This window comes from Pleurodeles waltl, chromosome 3_1 (assembly GCF_031143425.1).
Source record: "Pleurodeles waltl isolate 20211129_DDA chromosome 3_1, aPleWal1.hap1.20221129, whole genome shotgun sequence".
In the NCBI taxonomy this organism is placed as follows: Eukaryota; Metazoa; Chordata; class Amphibia; order Caudata; family Salamandridae; genus Pleurodeles; species Pleurodeles waltl.
This window is the reverse complement of record NC_090440.1, coordinates 611,983,275-612,005,302: the sequence shown is the minus strand read 5'-3', so window position 1 is coordinate 612,005,302 and position 22,028 is coordinate 611,983,275. Positions and strand designations below refer to the sequence as shown.

The 22,028-nt window shown below is 46.3% G+C and overlaps 1 protein-coding gene across 3 annotated transcripts in view; it reads right to left on the bottom strand.

The window, feature by feature from the left end:
• The window catches only part of PHRF1 (PHD and ring finger domains 1), a 606,102-nt gene that overhangs the window by 364,453 nt on the left and 219,621 nt on the right, over window positions 1-22,028 (bottom strand). For all 3 annotated transcript variants that reach the window (XM_069223077.1, XM_069223079.1, XM_069223078.1), the window contains exon 9: window positions 9,412-9,541. In XM_069223077.1, the coding sequence (XP_069079178.1) occupies window positions 9,412-9,541 (130 nt within the window). The remainder of the gene's footprint in view (window positions 1-9,411; window positions 9,542-22,028) is intronic.

The window sequence follows — 22,028 nt, the reverse complement described above, 5'->3', positions numbered from 1 at the left end:
ACCGCCAGGTGTGACAATTCCTGCCTGGGGGAGGTGTTAGCATCTCCACCCAGTGCAGGCTTTGTTACTGGTCTCAGAGTGACAAAGGCACTCTCCCCCTGGGGCCAGCAACATGTCTCGGTTTGTGGCAGGCTGCTAAAACTAGTCAGCCTACACAGATAGTCGGTTAAGTTTCAGGGGGCACCTCTAAGGTGCCCTCTGGGGTGTATTTTACAATAAAATGTACACTGGCATCAGTGTGCATTTATTGTGCTGAGAAGTTTGATACCAAACTTCCCAGTTTTCAGTGTAGCCATTATGGTGCTGTGGAGTTCGTGTTTGACAAACTCCCAGACCATATACTCTTATGGCTACCCTGCACTTACAATGTCTAAGGTTTTTGTTTAGACACTGTAGGGGTACCATGCTCATGCACTGGTACCCTCACCTATGGTATAGTGCACCCTGCCTTAGGGCTGTAAGGCCTGCTAGAGGGGTGTCTTACCTATACTGCATAGGCAGTGAGAGGCTGGCATGGCACCCTGAGGGGAGTGCCATGTCGACTTACTCGTTTTGTCCTCGCTAGCACACGCAAGCTGGCAAGCAGTGTGTCTGTGCTGAGTGAGAGGTCTCCAGGGTGGCATAAGACATGCTGCAGCCCTTAGAGACCTTCCTTGGCATCAGGGCCCTTGGTACTAGAAGTACCAGTTACAAGGGACTTATCTGGATGCCAGGGTCTGCCAATTGTGGATACAAAAGTACAGGTTTAGGGAAAGAACACTGGTGCTGGGGCCTGGTTAGCAGGCCTCAGCACACTTTCAATTGTAAACATAGCATCAGCAAAGGCAAAAAGTCAGGGGGCAACCATGCCAAGGAGGCATTTCCTTACACAACCCCCCCCCCAAACGAAAGAGGATGAGACTAACCTTTCCCAAGAGAGTCTTCATTTTCTAAGTGGAAGAACCTGGAAAGGCCATCTGCATTGGCATGGGCAGTCCCAGGTCTGTGTTCCACTATAAAGTCCATTCCCTGTAGGGAGATGGACCACCTCAACAGTTTAGGATTTTCACCTTTCATTTGCATCAGCCATTTGAGAGGTCTGTGGTCAGTTTGAACTAGGAAGTGAGTCCCAAAGAGGTATGGTCTCAGCTTCTTCAGGGACCAAACCACAGCAAAGGCCTCCCTCTCAATGGCACTCCAACGCTGCTCCCTGGGGAGTAACCTCCTGCTAATGAAAGCAACAGGTTTGTCAAGGCCATCATCATTTGTTTGGGACAAAACTGCCCCTATCCCATGTTCAGAGGCATCAGTCTGCACAATGAACTGCTTAGAATAATCTGGAGCTTTTAGAACTGGTGCTGAGCACATTGCTTGTTTCAGGGTGTCAAAGGCCTGTTGGCATTCCACAGTCCAGTTCACTTTCTTGGGCATTTTCTTGGAGGTGAGTTCAGTGAGGGCTGTCACAATGGATCCATATCCCTTCACAAACCTCCTGTAATACCCAGTCAAGCCAAGGAATGCCCTGACTTGAGTCTGGGTTTTTGGAGCTACCCAGTCCAGAATAGTCTGGATCTTGGGTTGGAGTGGCTGAACTTGGCCTCCACCTACAAGGTGTCCCAAGTAAACCACAGTTCCCTGCCCTATCTGGCATTTGGATGCCTTGATAGAGAGGCCTGCAGATTGCAGAGCCTTCAAAACCTTCCTCAGGTGGACCAGGTGATCCTGCCAGGTGGAGCTAAAGACAGCAATATCATCAAGATAAGCTGTGCTAAAGGACTCCAAGCCAGCAAGGACTTGATTCACCAACCTTTGGAAGGTGGCAGGGGCATTCTTTAAACCAAAGGGCATAACAGTAAACTGATAATGCCCATCAGGTGTGGAGAATGCTGTTTTCTCTTTTGCTCCAGGTGCCATTTTTATTTGCCAGTACCCTGCTGTCAAGTCAAAGGTACTTAAGAATTTGGCAGCACCTAATTTATCTATGAGCTCATCAGCTCTTGGAATTGGATGAGCATCTGTCTTGGTGACAGAATTGAGCCCTCTGTAGTCCACACAAAACCTCATCTCTTTCTTTCCATCTTTGGTGTGAGGTTTGGGGACTAAGACCACTGGGCTAGCCCAGGGGCTGTCAGAGCGCTCAATTACTCCCAATTCCAGCATCTTGTGGACTTCCACCTGGATGCTTTCCTTAACATGGTCAGATTGTCTAAAGATTTTGTTCTTGACAGGCATGCTGTCTCCTGTGTCCACATCATGGGTACACAGGTGTGTCTGACCAGGGGTTAAGGAGAAGAGTTCAGGAAACTGTTGGAGGACTCTCCTACAATCAGCTTGCTGTTGGCCAGAGAGGGTGTCTGAGTAGATCACTCCATCTACTGTGCCATCTTTTGGGTCTGATGACAGAAGATCAGGGAGAGGTTCACTCTCTGCCTCCTGATCCTCATCTGTTACCATCAACAGATTGACATCAGCCCTGTCATGGAAGAGCTTAAGGCGGTTCACATGGATCACCCTCTTGGGGCTCCTGCTTGTGCCCAGGTCCACCAGGTAGGTGACCTGACTCTTCCTTTCTAGTACTGGGTAAGGGCCACTCCATTTGTCCTGGAGTGCCCTGGGAGCCACAGGCTCCAGAACCCAGACTTTCTGCCCTGGTTGGAACTCAACCAGTGCAGCCTTTTGGTCATAGGAAAAAAAAAATTCTGGAGTTGTTGGCTAGCCTCAAGGTTTTTGGTTGCCTTTTCCATGTACTCTGCCATTCTAGAGCGAAGGCCAAGTACATAGTCCACTATGTCTTGCTTAGGCTCATGGAGAGGTCTCTCCCAGCCTTCTTTAACCAGAGCAAGTGGTCCTCTTACAGGATGACCAAACAGAAGTTCAAAGGGTGAGAATCCTACTCCCTTCTGTGGCACCTCTCTGTAAGCGAAAAGCAGACATGGCAAGAGGACATCCCATCTCCTTTTGAGTTTTTCTGGGAGCCCCATGATCATGCCTTTTAATGTCTTGTTGAATCTCTCAACCAAGCCATTAGTTTGTGGATGGTATGGTGTAGTGAATTTATAAGTCACTCCACACTCATTCCACATGTGCTTTAGGTATGCTGACATGAAGTTGGTACCTCTGTCAGACACCACCTCCTTAGGGAAACCCACTCTGGTAAAGATACCAATGAGGGCCTTGGCTACTGCAGGGGCAGTAGTCGACCTAAGGGGAATAGCTTCAGGATACCTGGTAGCATGATCCACTACTACCAGGATATACATATTTCCTGAGGCTGTGGGAGGTTCTAGTGGACCAACTATGTCCACACCCACTCTTTCAAAGGGAACCCCCACCACTGGAAGTGGAATGAGGGGGGCCTTTGGATGCCCACCTGTCTTACCACTGGCTTGACAGGTGGGGCAGGAGAGGCAAAACTCCTTAACCATGTTGGACATATTGGGCCAGTAGAAGTGGTTGACTAACCTCTCCCACGTCTTGGTTTGTCCCAAATGTCCAGCAAGGGGAATGTCATGGGCCAATGTTAGGATGAATTTCCTGAACAGCTGAGGCACTACCACTCTCCTAGTGGCACCAGGTTTGGGGTCTCTGGCCTCAGTGTACAGGAGTCCATCTTCCCAATAGACCCTATGCGTTCCATTTTTCTTGCCTTTGGACTCTTCAGCAGCTTGCTGCCTAAGGCCTTCAAGAGAGGGACAGGTTTCTTGTCCCTTACACAGCTCCTCCCTTGAGGGTCCCCCTGGGCCTAAGAGCTCAACCTGATAAGGTTCAAGCTCCAAAGGCTCAGTTCCCTCAGAGGGCAGAACTTCTTCCTGAGAAGAGAGGTTCCCTTTCTTTTGCTGTGTTGTAGTTGGTTTCCCAACTGACTTTCCTGTTCTCTTGGTAGGCTGGGCCATTCTTCCAGACTCCAGCTCTACTTGTTCACCCTGTGCCTTGCACTGTGCTCTTGTTTTCACACACACCAGTTCAGGGATACCCAGCATTGCTGCATGGGTTTTTAGTTCTACCTCAGCCCATGCTGAGGACTCCAGGTCATTTCCAAGCAGACAGTCCACTGGGATATTTGAGGAGACCACCACCTGTTTCAGGCCATTGACCCCTCCCCATTCTAAAGTAACCATTGCCATGGGATGTATTTTTCTCTGATTGTCAGCGTTGGTGACTGTGTAAGTTTTTCCAGTCAGGTATTGGCCAGGGGAAACCAGTTTCTCTGTCACCATGGTGACACTGGCACCTGTATCCCTCAGGCCCTCTATTCTAGTCCCATTAATTAAGAGTTGCTGTCTGTATTTTTGCATGTTAGGCGGCCAGACAGCTAGTGTGGCTAAATCCACCCCACCCTCAGAAACTAGAGTAGCTTCAGTGTGGACCCTGATTTGCTCTGGGCACACTGTTGATCCCACTTGGAGACTAGCCATACCAGTGTTACCTGGATGGGAGTTTGGAGTGGAACCTTTCTTGGGACAGGCCTTGTCTCCAGTTTGGTGTCCATGCTGTTTACAGCTATGACACCAGGCCTTTTTGGGATCAAAGTTTTTACCCTTGTACCCATTGTTTTGTGAAGAGGCTCTGGGCCCACCCTCCTGTGCAGGTTTTTGGGGGCCTGTAGAAGACTCTTTACTATTTTTAGTTTTGGTTGTCTCATCACCCTTCCCCTGGGGAGTCTTTGTGACCCCTTTCTTTTGGTCACCCCCTGTTGAAGTCTTGGACACCCTTGTCTTGACCCAATGGTCCGCCTTCTTTCCCAATTCTTGGGGAGAAATTGGTCCTAGGTCTACCAGATGCTGATGCAGTTTATCATTGAAACAATTACTTAACAGGTGTTCTTTCACAAATAAATTGTACAGCCCATCATAATTACTTACACCACTGCCTTGAATCCAACCATCTAGTGTTTTCACTGAGTAGTCAACAAAGTCAACCCAGGTCTGGCTCGAGGATTTTTGAGCCCCCCTGAACCTAATCCTGTACTCCTCAGTGGAGAATCCAAAGCCCTCAATCAGGGTACCCTTCATGAGGTCATAAGATTCTGCATCTTTTCCAGAGAGTGTGAGGAGTCTATCCCTACACTTTCCAGTGAACATTTCCCAAAGGAGAGCACCCCAGTGAGATCTGTTCACTTTTCTGGTTACACAAGCCCTCTCAAAAGCTGTGAACCACTTGGTGATGTCATCACCATCTTCAAATTTTGTCACAATCCCTTTGGGGATTTTTAACATGTCAGGAGAATCTCTGACCCTATTTATATTGCTGCCACCATTGATGGGTCCTAGGCCGATCTCTTGTCTTTCCCTTTCTATGGCTAGGAGCTGTCTCTCTAAAGCCAATCTTTTGGCCATCCTGGCTAACAGGAGGTCATCTTCACTGAGAGCATCCTCAGTGATTTCAGAAATGTGGGACCCTCCTGTGAGGGACTCACTATTTCTGACTAACACAGTTGGAGACAGGACTTGAGGGGTCCTGTTCTCCCTATTTAGGACTGGAGGAGGGACATTGGCCTCCAAGTCACTAATTTCTTCCTCTGTGAGGTCATCATCAGAGGGGTTGGCTTTTTCAAACTCTGCCAACAGCTCCTGGAGCTGAATTTTGGTAGGTCTGGAGCCAATGGTTATTTTTTTGATATTACAGAGAGACCTTAGCTCCCTCATCTTAAGATGGAGGTAAGGTGTGGTGTCGAGTTCCACCACATTCATCTCTGTATCAGACATTATTTTGCTAAAAGTTGGAAGACTTTTTAGAGAATCTAAAACTGTTTCTAGAATCTAATTTCAAACCTTTAACAAACTTTTAAACTCTAAAAGACAATGCTAAACGGGGACTTAACACACAAGGCCCTAGCAGGACTTTTAAGAATTTAGAAAAATTTCACATTGCAAAAATGAATTTCTAATGACAATTTTGGAATTTGTCGTGTGATCAGGTATTGGCTGAGTAGTCCAGCAAATGCAAAGTCTTGTACCCCACCGCTGATCCACCAATGTAGGAAGTTGGCTCTGTATGTGCTATTTCAAAGTAGGGAATAGCATGCACAGAGTCCAAGGGTTCCCCTTAGAGGTAAGATAGTGGCAAAAAGAGATAATACTAATGCTCTATTTTGTGGTAGTGTGGTCGAGCAGTAGGCTTATCCAAGGAGTAGTGTTAAGCATTTGTTGTACATACACATAGACAATAAATGAGGTACACACACTCAGAGACAAATCCAGCCAATAGGTTTTGTTATAGAAAAATATCTTTTCTTAGTTTATTTTAAGAACCACAGGTTCAAACTCTACATGTAATATCTCATTCGAAAGGTATTGCAGGTAAGTACTTTAGGAACTTCAAATCATCAAAATTGCATGTATACTTTTCAAGTTATTCACAAATAGCTGTTTTAAAAGTGGACACTTAGTGCAATTTTCACAGTTCTTAGGGGAGGTAAGTATTTGTTAGGTTAACCAGGTAAGTAAGACACTTACAGGGCTTAGTTCTTGGTCCAAGGTAGCCCACCGTTGGGGGTTCAGAGCAACCCCAAAGTCACCACACCAGCAGCTCAGGGCCGGTCAGGTGCAGAGTTCAAAGTGGTGCCCAAAACACATAGGCTAGAATGGAGAGAAGGGGGTGCCCCGGTTCCGGTCTGCTTGCAGGTAAGTACCCGCGTCTTCGGAGGGCAGACCAGGGGGGTTTTGTAGGGCACCGGGGGGGGACACAAGCCCACACAGAAATTTCACCCTCAGCAGCGCGGTGGCGGCCGGGTGCAGTGTAGAAACAAGCGTCGGGTTTGTAATGGAAGTCAATGGGAGATCTAGGGATCTCTTCAGCGCTGCAGGCAGGCAAGGGGGGGGTTCCTCGGGGAAACCTCCACTTGGTCAAGGGAGAGGGACTCCTGGGGGTCACTCCTCCAGTGAAAGTCCGGTCCTTCAGGTCCTGGGGGCTGCGGGTGCAGGGTCTCTCCCAGGTGTCGGGACTTAGGATTCAAAGAGTCGCGGTCAGGGGAAGCCTCGGGATTCCCTCTGCAGGCGGCGCTGTGGGGGCTCAGGGGGGACAGGTTTTTGTACTCACAGTCTTAGAGTAGTCCTGGGGTCCCTCCTGAGGTGTTGGATCGCCACCAGCCGAGTCGGGGTCGCCGGGTGCAGTGTTGCAAGTCTCACGCTTCTTGCGGGGAGCTTGCAGGGTTCTTTAAAGCTGCTGGAAACAAAGTTGCAGCTTTTCTTGGAGCAGGTCCGCTGTCCTCGGGAGTTTCTTGTCTTTTCGAAGCAGGGGCAGTCCTCGGAGGATGTCGAGGTCGCTGGTCCCTTTGGAAGGCGTCGCTGGAGCAGGATCTTTGGAAGGCAGGAGACAGGCCGGTGAGTTTCTGGAGCCAAGGCAGTTGTCGTCTTCTGGTCTTCCTCTGCAGGGGTGTTCAGCTAGGCAGTCCTTCTTCTTGTAGTTGCAGGAATCTAATTTTCTAGGGTTCAGGGTAGTCCTTAAATACTAAATTTAAGGGCGTGTTTAGGTCTGGGGGGTTAGTAGCCAATGGCTACTAGCCCTGAGGGTGGGTACACCCTCTTTGTGCCTCCTCCCAAGGGGAGGGGGTCACAATCCTAACCCTATTGGGGGAATCCTCCATCTGCAAGATGGAGGATTTTTAAAAGTTAGAGTCACTTCAGCTCAGGACACCTTAGGGGCTGTCCTGACTGGCCAGTGACTCCTCCTTGTTTTTCTCATTATTTTCTCCGGCCTTGCCGCCAAAAGTGGGGCCTGGCCGGAGGGGGCGGGCAACTCCACTAGCTGGAGTGTCCTGCTGGGTTGGCACAAAGGAGGTGAGCCTTTGAGGCTCACCGCCAGGTGTGACAATTCCTGCCTGGGGGAGGTGTTAGCATCTCCACCCAGTGCAGGCTTGTTACTGGTCTCAGAGTGACAAAGGCACTCTCCCCCTGGGGCCAGCAACATGTCTCGGTTTGTGGCAGGCTGCTAAAACTAGTCAGCCTACACAGATAGTCGGTTAAGTTTCAGGGGGCACCTCTAAGGTGCCCTCTGGGGTGTATTTTACAATAAAATGTACACTGGCATCAGTGTGCATTTATTGTGCTGAGAAGTTTGATACCAAACTTCCCAGTTTTCAGTGTAGCCATTATGGTGCTGTGGAGTTCGTGTTTGACAAACTCCCAGACCATATACTCTTATGGCTACCCTGCACTTACAATGTCTAAGGTTTTTGTTTAGACACTGTAGGGGTACCATGCTCATGCACTGGTACCCTCACCTATGGTATAGTGCACCCTGCCTTAGGGCTGTAAGGCCTGCTAGAGGGGTGTCTTACCTATACTGCATAGGCAGTGAGAGGCTGGCATGGCACCCTGAGGGGAGTGCCATGTCGACTTACTCGTTTTGTCCTCGCTAGCACACACAAGCTGGCAAGCAGTGTGTCTGTGCTGAGTGAGAGGTCTCCAGGGTGGCATAAGACATGCTGCAGCCCTTAGAGACCTTCCTTGGCATCAGGGCCCTTGGTACTAGAAGTACCAGTTACAAGGGACTTATCTGGATGCCAGGGTCTGCCAATTGTGGATACAAAAGTACAGGTTTAGGGAAAGAACACTGGTGCTGGGGCCTGGTTAGCAGGCCTCAGCACACTTTCAATTGTAAACATAGCATCAGCAAAGGCAAAAAGTCAGGGGGCAACCATGCCAAGGAGGCATTTCCTTACACCTGGTAAAACTAACAAAAACTTACCTCCCCCAGGAACTGTGAAAATTGCACTAAGTGTCCACTTTTAAAACAGCTATTTGTCAATAACTTGAAAAGTATACATGCAATTTTTATGATTTAAAGTTCCTAATGTACTTACCTGCAATACCTTTCAAACAAGATATTACATGTTAAATTTGAACCTGTGGTTCTTAAAATAAACTAAGAAAATATATTTTTCTATACAAAAACCTATTGGCTGGATTTGTCTCTGAGTGTGTGTACCTCATTTATTGTCTATGTGTATGTACAACAAATGCTTAACACTACTCCTTGGATAAGCCTACTGCTCGACCACACTACCACAAAATAGAGCATTAGTATTATCTATTTTTACCACTATTTTACCTCTAAGGGGAACCCTTGGACTCTGTGCATGCTATTCCTTACTTTGAAATAGCACATACAGAGCCAACTTCCTACAGTGTTTATGAATAGTAAGGGTATGTTTACTCTCCCAATGCTCGGGAGAAAATTTCACCCATAACACCAGCTATCTCTCATACCTATCTTCATCATTATTCATATACACTGAATATCTTAGATGACATATTTTAGACTAGACAGGCATCCCACAGAAGGAAATGAGTATTCAGTGTTTAGGACTACAGAAGAAGATTCTGTAAAGTAATTATTGAACACTAAACAGCAAGAAACTAACACTAATCATTTCAGACGTTCTACATGCACTTTATGGCCATACTGGGTGAAGGGAATGTCTATTCTTACCGGTTTTCTTTTTTCGCACTGTTTTCACACGAGGGGTTAACGGCCGCTGGTACACAGCAGTATTCATTCCGGCCACCACTGCTTCAATCGTTTCATCCAGCAGAGAACTGGTAAGGTAACGAGGCACATGCTGCAGGACAAAACAAAACCAAATTAACTTATGCATTTGGTCAGCATCTTAAACAAATTCTTCAATGGAACTAAATCAAAAGGTACACAGTTAACGTTAGTTTATTAATTTCCTTTTGCTCAAACATAAATTAGGAACAAAAGCTTATCAAGGTCTAAAACATAAACATCAAATCGTACAAGGAGCCATCATGCAACCAAAGTGGACCAAAACATTACTAAACAGATAAGAGTAAAATTATCAATTAATTCTAATCTCAAATAATATTTTTTCAGATTATTCTTAAAACGCCAAAGACGTTTGATGAAATGAAGTTGATCCTTTAACTAAGTACCAGCCGCAGCAAGGCTCTTAACCCCTTTGCTGCCAGACCTTTTCCCCCCTCAGGTGGCAGGCCTTTTATTGGCTATTTGGGGCAGTTCGCGCTTAGGCCCTCATTACGTTTTGTCCACAAAAGCTACCCACGCCAAATTTGCATCCCCCCCAACATGCTAGGGATTCTAGAGGTACCCAGAGTTTGTGGGTTCCCCAGAAGGAGACCAACAAATTAGCCAAAACACAGCGAAAATTCGTTTTTTTTTTTTTTTTTAAAAAAGGGAAAAAAGTGCTGCAGAAGAAGGCTTGTGGTTTTCTCCCTGAAAATGGCTTCAACAAAGCGTTTGTGGTGCTAAAATCACCATCACCCCAGCTTTCAGGATCAGGCAGACTTGAATCAGAAACCCACATTTTTCAACACAATTTTGGCATTTTACTGGGACATACCCCATTTAACTATATTTTGTGCTTTTAGCCTCCTTCCAGTTAGTGACAGAAATCGGTGTGAAACCAATGCTGGATCCCAGAAAGCAAAACATTTCTGAAAGGTAGACAAAATTCTGAACTCAGCAAGGGGTCATTTGTGTAGATCCTACAAGGTTTTCCTACAGAAAATAACAGCTAAAATAAAACATATTGAAATTGGGGTGAAAAAAGCAGCCATTTTTCTCCACGTTTTACTCTGTAAATTTTTCCTTCGATGTCAGATTTTTGAAAGCAATATACAGTTACATCTGCTGGATGCTTCTGGTTGCGGGGATATATAGGGCTTGTAGGTTTATCAAAAACCGTAGGTACCCAGAGCCAATAAATGAGCTGCATTGTATACTGGGTATACAGCAATTCAAAATAGGTATCCAGGAAACCTTCGTATTTCCAAAATGGGCACAAGATAAGTGTTGAGAAGCAGTGGTTATTTGCACATCTCTGAATTCTGGGGTGCCCATACAAGCATGTAAATTACAGGGCATTTCTCAAATAGACGTCTTTTTTTACACTCTGTCTTACATTTGGAAGGACAAAGTGTAGAGAAAGACAAGGGGCAGTAACACCTGTTTTGCTATTCTGTGTTCATCCTCAAGTCTCCCGATAAAAATGGTACCTCACTTGCTTGGGTAGGCCTAATGCCAGTGACAGGAAACGCAACATGGACACATCACATTTTTACATTGAAAACTGATGTGTTTTTTGGAAAGTGACTAGCTGTGGATTTTGATCTCAAGCTCAGATGGCACCCAAGGAAACTTACCAAACCTGTGCATTTTTGAAAACTAGACACCTAGGGAAATCCAAGATTGGGTGATTTGTTGGACTCTCACCATGTTCTGCTACCCAAAATCCTTTGAAAACCTCAAAATTTGTCCAAACAAATGCTTTTTCCTCACATTTCGGTGACAAAGTTCTGGAATCTGAGAGGAGTCACAAATTTCCTTCCACCCAGCATACCCCCAAGTCTCCCGATAAAAATGGTACCTCAATTGTATGGACAGGCCCACGAAAGGAAATACCCCAAAACACTATCTGGGCACATCAAAATTATCAAAAGTGCAGCCCTCACCATTCTGAGTGGGACAATTTTGAGAGTTAGCCACGCTCTCATGGCCCAAATGTAAAACCAAAATCCCAAATAATCAAATGTCCTCTTGCTTGCCGTGGGATAACATGTTTTAGTGTGCAGGGGAGAGCTGAAAGACTGTTACCCCCTTCAGTTGGGGGGGGGGGGGGGGGGGGGGGGGTATAACCATGCCCATACTGGTTGGTAGCCACGAGCCCACAATAATTATTATTATTTTTTTAATTCCCTGGCATCTAGTTGGCTTTCTGACCCCTGGGGAGTGGATCGGGTGTAACTGCCCCTTCTGCCCACTGGTGGGCAGAACAACTTTGCCCCCATTTATTTGGGGTGGGGGTATGTCCATACCCCCACCCTCTTTTTTGAAGAAGAAAAAAAACCATCTTCCCTGGTGTCTGGTGGGGTTGCAGAATAGGCCTAATGAAATTATTGCCCCCTGGGGAGCGACCCTTGCCCAAGGGGTACTCCCCTTTATATGTAAATAAAAATGTTTTTAAAAAAAACTCCATGGCGTCTAGTGGGCATTTCTGCTTAGAATGACATCGAAAGAAAGGAAGAGCCTTTGCTTTCTTTTGATGTCTCTGCCTGCTCCCTCCAAAGAAATGCTTAGGTTGGTGGGTGGTTGGGAGGGTTGGAAGGGGAAGCGATTCCCCTTCCATCCCTGATCAGGGGGGTGGAGGGGGGGGATGCAGGACGAGCTGGTCCGGTCTTCGGCACATGGGAACCGTGACCAAGGTCGAGACCACCACCAACTGGGAACAATTAATTAGGGGTCATTTAAGAGAATCAATTGTGTCTGTATTTAAAAAAAATTATATATATATATATATATATATATATATATATATATATATATATATATATATTATATATATGGAAAATGTCACTTACCCAGTGTACATCTGTTCGTGGCATGAGACGCTGCAGGTTCACATACTTTGAACATCCGGCCATCTAGTGTTGGGCTCGGAGTGTTACAAGTTGTTTTTCTTCGAAGAAGTCTTTTCGAGGGACTCCTCCCCTTTCGGCTCCATTGCGCATGGGCGTCGACTCAATCTTAGATTGTTTTCCCCGCAGAGGGTGAGGTAGGAGTTGTGTATTATAGTAATAGTACCCATGCAATGGAGTGAATATGTATGTACATAATTGTAAAGAAATGGCTCCCTGTTGCAGTTACCCCCCACTTTTTGCCTGATACTGATGCTGACTTGACTGAGAAGTGTGCTGGGACCCTGCTAACCAGGCCCCATCACCAGTGTTCTTTCACCTAAAATGTACCATTGTTTCCACAATTGGCACAACCCTGGCACCTAGGTAAGTCCCTTGTAACTGGTACCCCTGGTACCAAGGGCCCTGATGCCAGGGAAGGTCTCTAAGGGCTGCAGCATGTCTTATGCCACCCTAGGGACCCCTCACTCAGCACAGACACACTGCTTGCCAGCTTGTGTGTGCTGGTGGGGAGAAAATGACTAAGTCGACATGGCACTCCCCTCAGGGTGCCATGCCAAGCTCCCACTGCCTGTGGCATAGGTAAGTCACCCCTCTAGTAGGCCTTACAGCCCTAAGGCAGGGTGCACTATACCACAGGTGAGGGCATATGTGCATGAGCACTATGCCCCTACAGTGTCTAAGCAAAACCTTAGACATTGTAAGTGCAGGGTAGCCATAAGAGTATATGGGCTGGGAGTCTGTCAAAAACGAACTCCACAGCTCCATAATGGCTACACTGAATACTGGGAAGTTTAGTATCAAACTTCTCAGAATAATAAACCCACACTGATGCCAGTGTTGGATTTATTAAAAAATGCACACAGAGGGCATCTTAGAGATACCCCCTGTATTTTACCCAATTGTTCAGTGCAGGACTGACTGGTCTCTGCCAGCCTGCTACTGAGAAACGAGTTTCTGACCCCATGCGGTGAGAGCCTTTGTGCTCTCTGAGGACAGAAACAAAGCCTGCTCTGGGTGGAGGTGCTTCACACCTCCCCCCTGTAGGAATTGTAACACCTAGCAGTGAGCTTCAAAGGCTCAAGCTTCGTGTTACAATGCCCCAGGGCACTCCAGCTAGTGGAGATGCCCGCCTCCTGGACCCAGCCCCCACTTTTGGCGGCAAGTCCAGGAGAGATAATGAGAAAAACAAGGAGGAGTCACTGGCCAGTCAGGACAGCCCCTAAGGTGTCCTGAGCTGAGGTGACTCTGACTTTTAGAAATCCTCCATCTTGTAGAAGGAGGATTCCCCCAATAGGGATAGGAATGTGACCCCCTCCCCTTGGGAGGAGGCACAAAGAGGGTGTACCCACCCTCAGGGCTAGTAGCCATTGGCTACTAACCCCCCAGACCTAAACACGCCCTTAAATTTAGTATTTAAGGGCTCCCCTGAACCTAAGAATTTAGATTCCTGAAACTACAAGAAGAAGAGGACTGCTGAGCTGAAAAACCCCTGCAGAAGAAGAACAGAAGACACCAACTGCTTTGGCCCCAGTCTTACCGGCCTGTCTCCTACCTTCCAAAGAAACCTGGTCCAGCGACGCTTTCCAAAGGACCAGCGACCTCTGAATCCTCAGAGGACTGCCCTGCTTCAAGAAAGACAAGAAACTCCCGAGGACAGCAGCACTGCTCCAAAAGAACTGCAACTTTGTTACAGAGGAGCAGATTTAAAGACCCCTGCAAATCCCCGCAAGAAGCGTGAGACTTGCAACACTGCACCCGGCGACCCCGACTCAACTGGTGGAGAACCAACACCTCAGGGAGGACCCTCCGGCGACTCCGAGACCGTGAGTAACCAAAGTTGTCCCTCCTGAGCCCCCACAGCGACGCCTGCAGAGGGAATCCCGAGGCTCCCCCTGACAGCGACTGCCTGAACCTAAAGTCCCGACGGCTGGAAAAGACCCTGCACCCGCAGGCCCCAGCACCTGAAGGAACGGAACTTCTGTGCAGGAGTGACCCTCAGGAGGCCCTCTCCCTTGCCCAGGTGGTGGCTACCCCGAGGAGCAACCCCCCTTGCCTGCCTGCACCGCTGAAGAGACCCCCTTGGTCTCCCATTGAAACCTACAGAGAACCCGACGCTTGTTTACACACTGCACCCGGCCGCCCCCGCGCTGCTGAGGGTGTGCTTTTTGTGCTGACTTGTGTCCCCCCCGGTGCCCTACAAAACCCCCCCTGGTCTGCCCTCCGAAGATGCGGGTACTTACCTGCTGGCAGACTGGAACCGAGGCACCCCCTTCTCTCCATTGAAGCCTATGTGTTTTGGGCACCTCATACCTCTGCACCTGACCGGCCCGAAGCTGCTGGTGTGGTAACTTTGGGGTTGCTCTGAACCCCCAACGGTGGGCTACCTTGGACCCAAAACTGAGACCTGTAAGTGATTTACTTACCTGCTAAAAATAACAATACTTTACCTCCCCCAGGAACTGTGAAAATTGCACTAAGTGTCCACTTTTAAAACAGCTTATTGTGTTTTATGTAAAAAGTATATATGCTACTGTGATTATTCAAAGCTCCTAAAGTACTTACCTGCAATACCTTTCAAATGAGATATTACATGTAGACTTTGAACCTGTGGTTCTTAAAATAAACTAAGAAAATATATTTTTCTATAACAAAACCTATTGGCTGGATTTGTCTCTGAGTGTGTGTTCCTCATTTATTGCCTGTGTGTATGTACAACAAATGCTTAACACTACTCCTTTGATAAGCCTACTGCTCGACCACACTACCACAAAATAGAGCATTAGTATTATCTCTTTTTGCCACTATCTTACCTCTAAGGGGAACCCTTGGACTCTGTGCATACTATTCCTTACTTTGAAATAGTGCATACAGAGCCAACTTCCTACAATAATGTAGTTTAAAGTGATATATTTACAAATTTGCAAATGTTCAAGATCAACTTCGAAACGGCTACAGGCTCCCGGGGAGGCGGGTGGGCGCATGTGAATCTGCAGCGTCTCATGCCACGAACAGATGTACACTGGGTAAGTGACATTTTCCGTTCGATGGCATGTTTAGCTGCAGATACACATGCTTTGCATAGACTAGTAAGCAGTTATCTCCCCAAAAGCGGTGGTTCAGCCTGTAGTTGAAGTTGTTTGAAACAAAGTTGTTTGAAACAAAGTTCGTAGTACTGCTTGGCCTACTGTGGCTTGTTGTGCTGTTAACACAGCCACGCAGTAGTGTTTGGTAAACGTATGAGGCGTAGACCATGTGGCTGCCTTACATATTTCAGTCATTGGAATATTTCCTAGAAAGGCCATGGTAGCACGTTTCTTTCTAGTCGAGTGTGCCTTTGGTGTAATAGGCAGTTCTCTTTTTGCTTTGAGATAGCAAGTTTGAATGCGTTTAACTATCCATCTAGCAATGCCTTGTTTGGAAATCGGATTTCCTGTATGAGGTTTTTGGAAAGCAACAAATAATTGTTTTGTTTTCCGAATTTGTTTTGTTCTGTCAATGTAGTACATTAACGCTCTTTTGATGTCTAATGTATGTAGTGCTATTTCAGCTACAGAATCTGGCTGTGGGAAGAACACTGGTAATTCTACTGTTTGATTCAAGTGGAACGGTGATATGACTTTCGGTAAAAATTTAGGATTTGTCCGTAGAACTACTTTATGCTTGTGTATTTGAATAAATGGTTCTTGTATGGTAAATGCTTAAATCTCACTTACTCTTCTTAGAGATGTGATGGCAATTAGAAATGCAACTTTCCATGTTAAGTATTTTATTTCACAAGAGTGCATGGGCTCAAAAGGTGGACCCATGAGTCGTGTTAAGACAATGTTGAGGTTCCATGAAGGAACTGGTGGTGTTCTTGGTGGTATAATTCTATTTAGGCCTTCCATAAACGCTTTTATTACTGGTATCCTAAATAGTGAAGTTGAGTGCGTAATTTTCAGGTAAGCTGAAATTGCGGTAAGATGTATCTTAATGGAAGAAAAAGCTAGCTTTGACTTTTGCAAATGTAGTAAGTAGCTTACGATGTCTTTGGCAGATGCGTGTAAGGGTTGAATTTGATTATTATGGCAGTAATAAACAAATCTTTTCCACTTATTTGCATAGCAATGTCCAGTGGTAGGTTTCCTAGCTTGGTTTATGACTTCCATACATTCCTGTGTAAGGTCTAAGTGTCCGAACTCTAGGACTTCAGGAGCCAAATTGCTAGATTCAGCGATGCTGGATTTGGGTGTCTGATCTGTTGTTTGTGTTGAGTTAACAGATCTGGTCTGTTTGGTAGTTTGACATGAGGCACTACTGAGAGGTCTAGTAGTGTTGTGTACCAAGGTTGTCTTGCCCAAGTTGGTGCTATAAGTATGAGTCTGAGTTTGTTTTGACTCAACTTGTTTACCAGATATGGAAGGAGTGGGAGAGGGGGAAAAGCGTATGCAAATATCCCTGACCAACTCATCCATAACGCATTGCCCTGAGACTGATCTTGTGGGTACCTGGATGCGAAGTTTCGGCATTTTGCGTTTTCCTTTGTTGCAAATAGATCTATTTGTGGTGTTCCCCAACTTTGGAAGTAAGTGTTCAGTATTTGGGGGTGAATCTCCCATTTGTGGATCTGTTGGTGATCCCGAGAGAGATTGTCTGCTAACTGATTCTGAATCCCTGGAATAAACTGTGCTATTAGGCGAATGTGGTTGTGAATCGCCCAATGCCATATTTTCTGTGCCAGGAGACACAACTGTGTTGAGTGTGTCCCTCCCTGTTTGTTTAGGTAACACATCATTGTCATGTTGTCTGTTTTGACAAAAATGTGTTTGTGGCTTATTATGGGTTGAAATGCCTTTAACGCTAGAAATACTGCCAGTAGTTCTAAGTGATTTATATGAAACTGTTTTTGCTGAGTGTCCCATTGTCCCTGGATGCTGTATTGATTGAGGTGTGCTCCCCACCCTATCATGGAGGCATCTGTCGTTATTACGTATTGTGGCACTGGGTCTTGGAAAGGCCGCCCTTGGTTTAAATTTATACTGTTCCACCATTGAACCGAGGTGTATGTTTGGCGATCTACCAACACCAGATCTAGAAGTTGACCCTGTGCCTGTGACCACTGTGATGCTAGGCACTGTTGTAAGGGCCGCATGTGCAACCTTGCGTTTGGGACAATGGCTATGCATGAGGACATCATGCCTAGGAGTTTCATCACCATTTTGACTTGTATTCTTTGTTTTCGATGCATGGCCTGTATTACATTGTGAAATGCCTGTACCCTTTGTGGACTTGGAGTGGCAATCCCTTTTGCTGTGTTGATTGTTGCCCGTAAGTATTGCTGTGTTTGACACGGCTGAAGGTGTGACTTTGTGTAGTTGATTGAGAAACCTAGTTTGTGGAGGGTTTCTATGACGTACTTTGTGTGTTGTGAACACCATTCTAGCGTGTTGGTTTTGATTAACCAATCGTCTAGGTACGGGAACACATGTATTTGCTGCCTTCTGATATGTGCAGCTACCACTGCCAGGCATTTTGTAAAAACTCTTGGCACAGTTGTTATTCCGAATGGCAACACCTTGAATTGGTAATGTACCCCTTGGAATACAAACCTTAAGTACTTTCTGTGTGAAGGATGTATTGGTATATGGAAATATGCATCCTTTAGGTCTAGTGTTGTTATGTAGTCTTGTTGTTTGAGCAGTGGGATTACGTCCTGTAATGTCACCATGTGAAAGTGATCTGATTTGATGTAGGTATTTAATGTTCTGAGATCTAATATAGGTCTCAGTGTTTTGTCCTTTTTGGGTATGAGAAAGTACAGAGAGTAAACTCCTGTTCCTTTCTGTTGAATTGGTACTAATTCTATTGCTCCTTTTTGTAGCAATGCTTGGACCTCTAATTCTAGAAGATCCATGTGTTGTTTTGACATATTGTGTGTTTTTGGTGGGACGTTTGGAGGGAATTTGAGAAATTCTATGCAATAACCATACTGGATAATTGCTAGGACCCAAGTGTCTGTTGTTATTTCCTCCCAATGTTTGTAAAAATTGCTTAGTCTTCCCCCCACCGGTGTTATGTGTTGGGGATTTGTGACTTGGAAGTCACTGCTTGTTTTGAGGAGTTTTGGGACTTTGGAACTTCCCTCTATTCTTTTGGAATTGCCCCCCTCTATATTGCCCCCGAAAACTTCCCCGCTGATATTGACTTTGATAAGTGGGCCTTGTTTGTGAGTTTGTGGGTTCTGTAGCCTGTCCTCGAAACCCCCCTCTAAACTGTGTTTTGCGAAATGTGCCTCTGCTCTGTGGGGAGTAGAGTGCGCCCATGGCTTTGGCCGTATCAGTGTCTTTTTTAAGTTTTTCGATAGCAGTGTCCACCTCCGGCCCAAACAACTGCTGTCCATTAAAAGGCATATTCAGCATGGCTTGTTGTATTTCCGGCTTGAATCCTGACGTACGCAACCATGCGTGTCTCCTTATTGTTACTGCAGTATTTACTGTCCTTGCAGCTGTATCTGCTGCATCCATTGCTGACCGTACCTGATTATTTGAGATACTTTGTCCTTCCTCCACCACTTGTTGTGCCCTTTTCTGGAACTCTTTGGGTAAGTGTTCTATGAAATGCTGCATTTCGTCCCAATGAGCCCTATCATATCTTGCCAGAAGTGCTTGTGAGTTGGCAATGCGTCATTGGTTTGCTGCTTGTGCTGCAAGCCTTTTCCCTGCAGCGTCGAATTTGCGACTCTCCTTGTCGGGAGGTGGTGCGTCTCCCGAGGTGAGAGTTTGCTCTCTTGCGAGTTGCCCCTACTACCACAGAGTCTGGTGCTAATTGCTGCGTGATGTACACAGGGTCTGTAGGCGGTGGCTTGTTCTTTTTCTCCACCCTTGGAGTTATGGTCCTGCCCTTCACAGGCTCCTGAAACACCTGTTTGGAGTGTTTTAGCCTTCCAGGTAGCATAGGTAAGCTCTGGTATTGGATATTAGTGGAGGATAGTGTATTAAACAAAAAGTCATCCTCAATCGGTTCTGCATGCAAGGTGACATTATGAAAAGCCGCTGCTCTTGAGACCACCTGCGTGTAGGATGTACTGTCTTCAGGTGGCGACGGTCTCGCTGGGAAACAGTCTGGGCTGTTATCCGATACTGGCGCATCATAAAGGTCCCATGCGTCGGGATCATCCTGACTCATTGCAGTATGAGTTGGGGATTGCATCAGTGGTGGAGTGATTACCGGTGATGTGTGCATTGATGGTGGTGGAGATGGTGGCGGAGTTGTCTGTCTTGCCACCTTTGCCTGTGGCTGTTTGTCCTTTTCTTGAAAGGCAAGTCTTCTTTTCATTTTAATTGGGGGAAGAGTGCTTATCTTCCCTGTGTCCTTTTGAATGTGGAGCCTCCTTTGGGTATAGTCTGGCTCCATTGATTCTAGTTCTTGTGCGAACTTATGTCCTTGCATTTGGGAGGACAATCCCTGTTCCTCTGTGTAGGAACCTGATTTCGTTTCCGAGGCTAGATGTTTCGGAATGGAAACCTTTTCGTAGCCTTTTTCGGCTCCGACGACACTTTCTTTATTTTCGGCGTCGTGGTCTCTCGGTGCCGACCCATTTCGGTCCCGAACTTGCTCGGAGCCGCTGTCTCGGGCTCGAGATTGCTGTGTGCCGGTATCTCGGCCGGAGTCGGATGACTTCGACACAAGCGTGCCCTTTTTCGGTGCCGATGATCAGTCACCTATTTTTCGGGTTAAGCCATGGCCTGTTGGCGGTGGCGTCCCCTGGGCTTTTGTGGTCTTCTCGTGAGCTTTATGTTTCGACGTCTTACTCACAGTTTTAGGCGTTTCTTCGGGATCGAGCTCGTCCGAGTCCGACTCCTGGATGGAGAAGGTTTCTTCTTCCTCCTCCAAATGCCTTTGTCCTGTCGGCGCCGACGCCATCTGTAGTCTTCTCGCTCTTCGGTCTCTTAATGTCTCCCTCGACCGAAACGCTCGACAGGCTTCACAGGTATCTTCTCTGTTTTCTGGAGACAAACACAAGTTACAGACCAGGTGCTGATTTGTATACGGATACTTGTTGTGACATTTTGGGCAGAAGCGGAATGGGGTCCCTTCCATCAGCCTTGAAGAGACACATGGCCGGGCCGACCCGACGGGGGATCGAAAAAACCCCAAAGGGCCACCGGAGCTCTTCAAAAGTCAGTGTCCATCTGTTGTAACTAACCCGATACCGAAGCGCAAACAATACCGTCAATTTTTCCGAGATTCTAACTAACTTTCCGACCCGAAACACGGAGCGAAAAGGAACACATCCGAACCCGATGGCGGAAAAAAAGAAAACAATCTAAGATGGAGTCGACGCCCATGCGCAATGGAGCCGAAAGGGGAGGAGTCCCTTGATCTCGTGACTCGAAAAGACTTCTTCGAAGAAAAACAACTTGTAACACTCCGAGCCCAACACTAGATGGCGGGATGTGCAAAGCATGTGTATCTGCAGCTACACATGCCATTGAACATATATATATCTATCTATATATATATATTTATACTATGAAACATTACCCGCAATACAAGCAGTGTAGGTAAAACACAACACAGTATTTTTCCCCCCACCCCCCCTCCCAATTCTCATCTCGACAACAACATAGTGAACATATCAGACCCCAATTTCAAGTTATCCTGAAGCTTTAGATGGGTTCTAAGCATTTTCATTCTAATTTCTTCTGATAGAGCCCACTCCCACAAATCCCTTTCTCATGCTTCCAGAGTATAGCAATACAGAGCTTCACCTGAAGCAACCCCAAGGAACCTAATTTACATTGAATATGCTGATCTTGGCACTTAGGTACAAGATTGAGTAGGCCGTGACAGGGCGAAAGCTCTATGGGGATATTCAGTAGTTCTGGCAGGTTACTGTAGGAAGCTGGTCCTTTATGTGGTATGTAAATACTGTGTAAAGGGCCCAAGGGTTCCACAGTGAGTGGCCAGGACTTGCTATGCAATCTCAAAGTGCCCTATTTATGTGTAGTATGGTTGAGCAGCATTAATATTAACACAGAGACATCTACAAATGCACACAATAGTTAAACGAGTTAGAGCTATTAGCGTTGAAAATTCCTAACTGGACTTTTCTGGCCACATAAATTGAAAATAAATAGTAAAACAGTTGACATAAGTGAGCCGATTCAAAGCCCTCCAGCCGTGAAGGAGAGACACAAAAGGAAAAACAAGTTTGCTGGCAGTCAAACATACCAGCAAACGTGCAAATATCCATGTCTCAGGATCAGTGTCCAAGGTGGTAGCAAAACCGCACCAAGGAGGGACAAACGAAAAGCATTTACCAATGAAAACAAACAAAGGATTTTTGAAAGGCAAGCCCGTGAACAAGTGACAGTGATGGGCGTGCGGTGGGCATTGTTAAAAGCCCACAGATCGATTACAGCAGGTCAAAGCGCTTGCAAGCTCAACCTAGCCCCGACTCAAAAGGGAGATTCACACCAATTTATAATAATAGCAAGTATCTTTATGTATATTAAGTCATTAGAGAAAAATCACTCAGGTAAGTATGTTTTTAAATAGGAATTTTTTCACTTTAAAACGTGGACACAGTGCAATTTCTGGTTATCCTATGGGAGGAAAAACTAGTTCTGCAAACAGGTAGAGTATTGCGACTTACAAGACCAACCT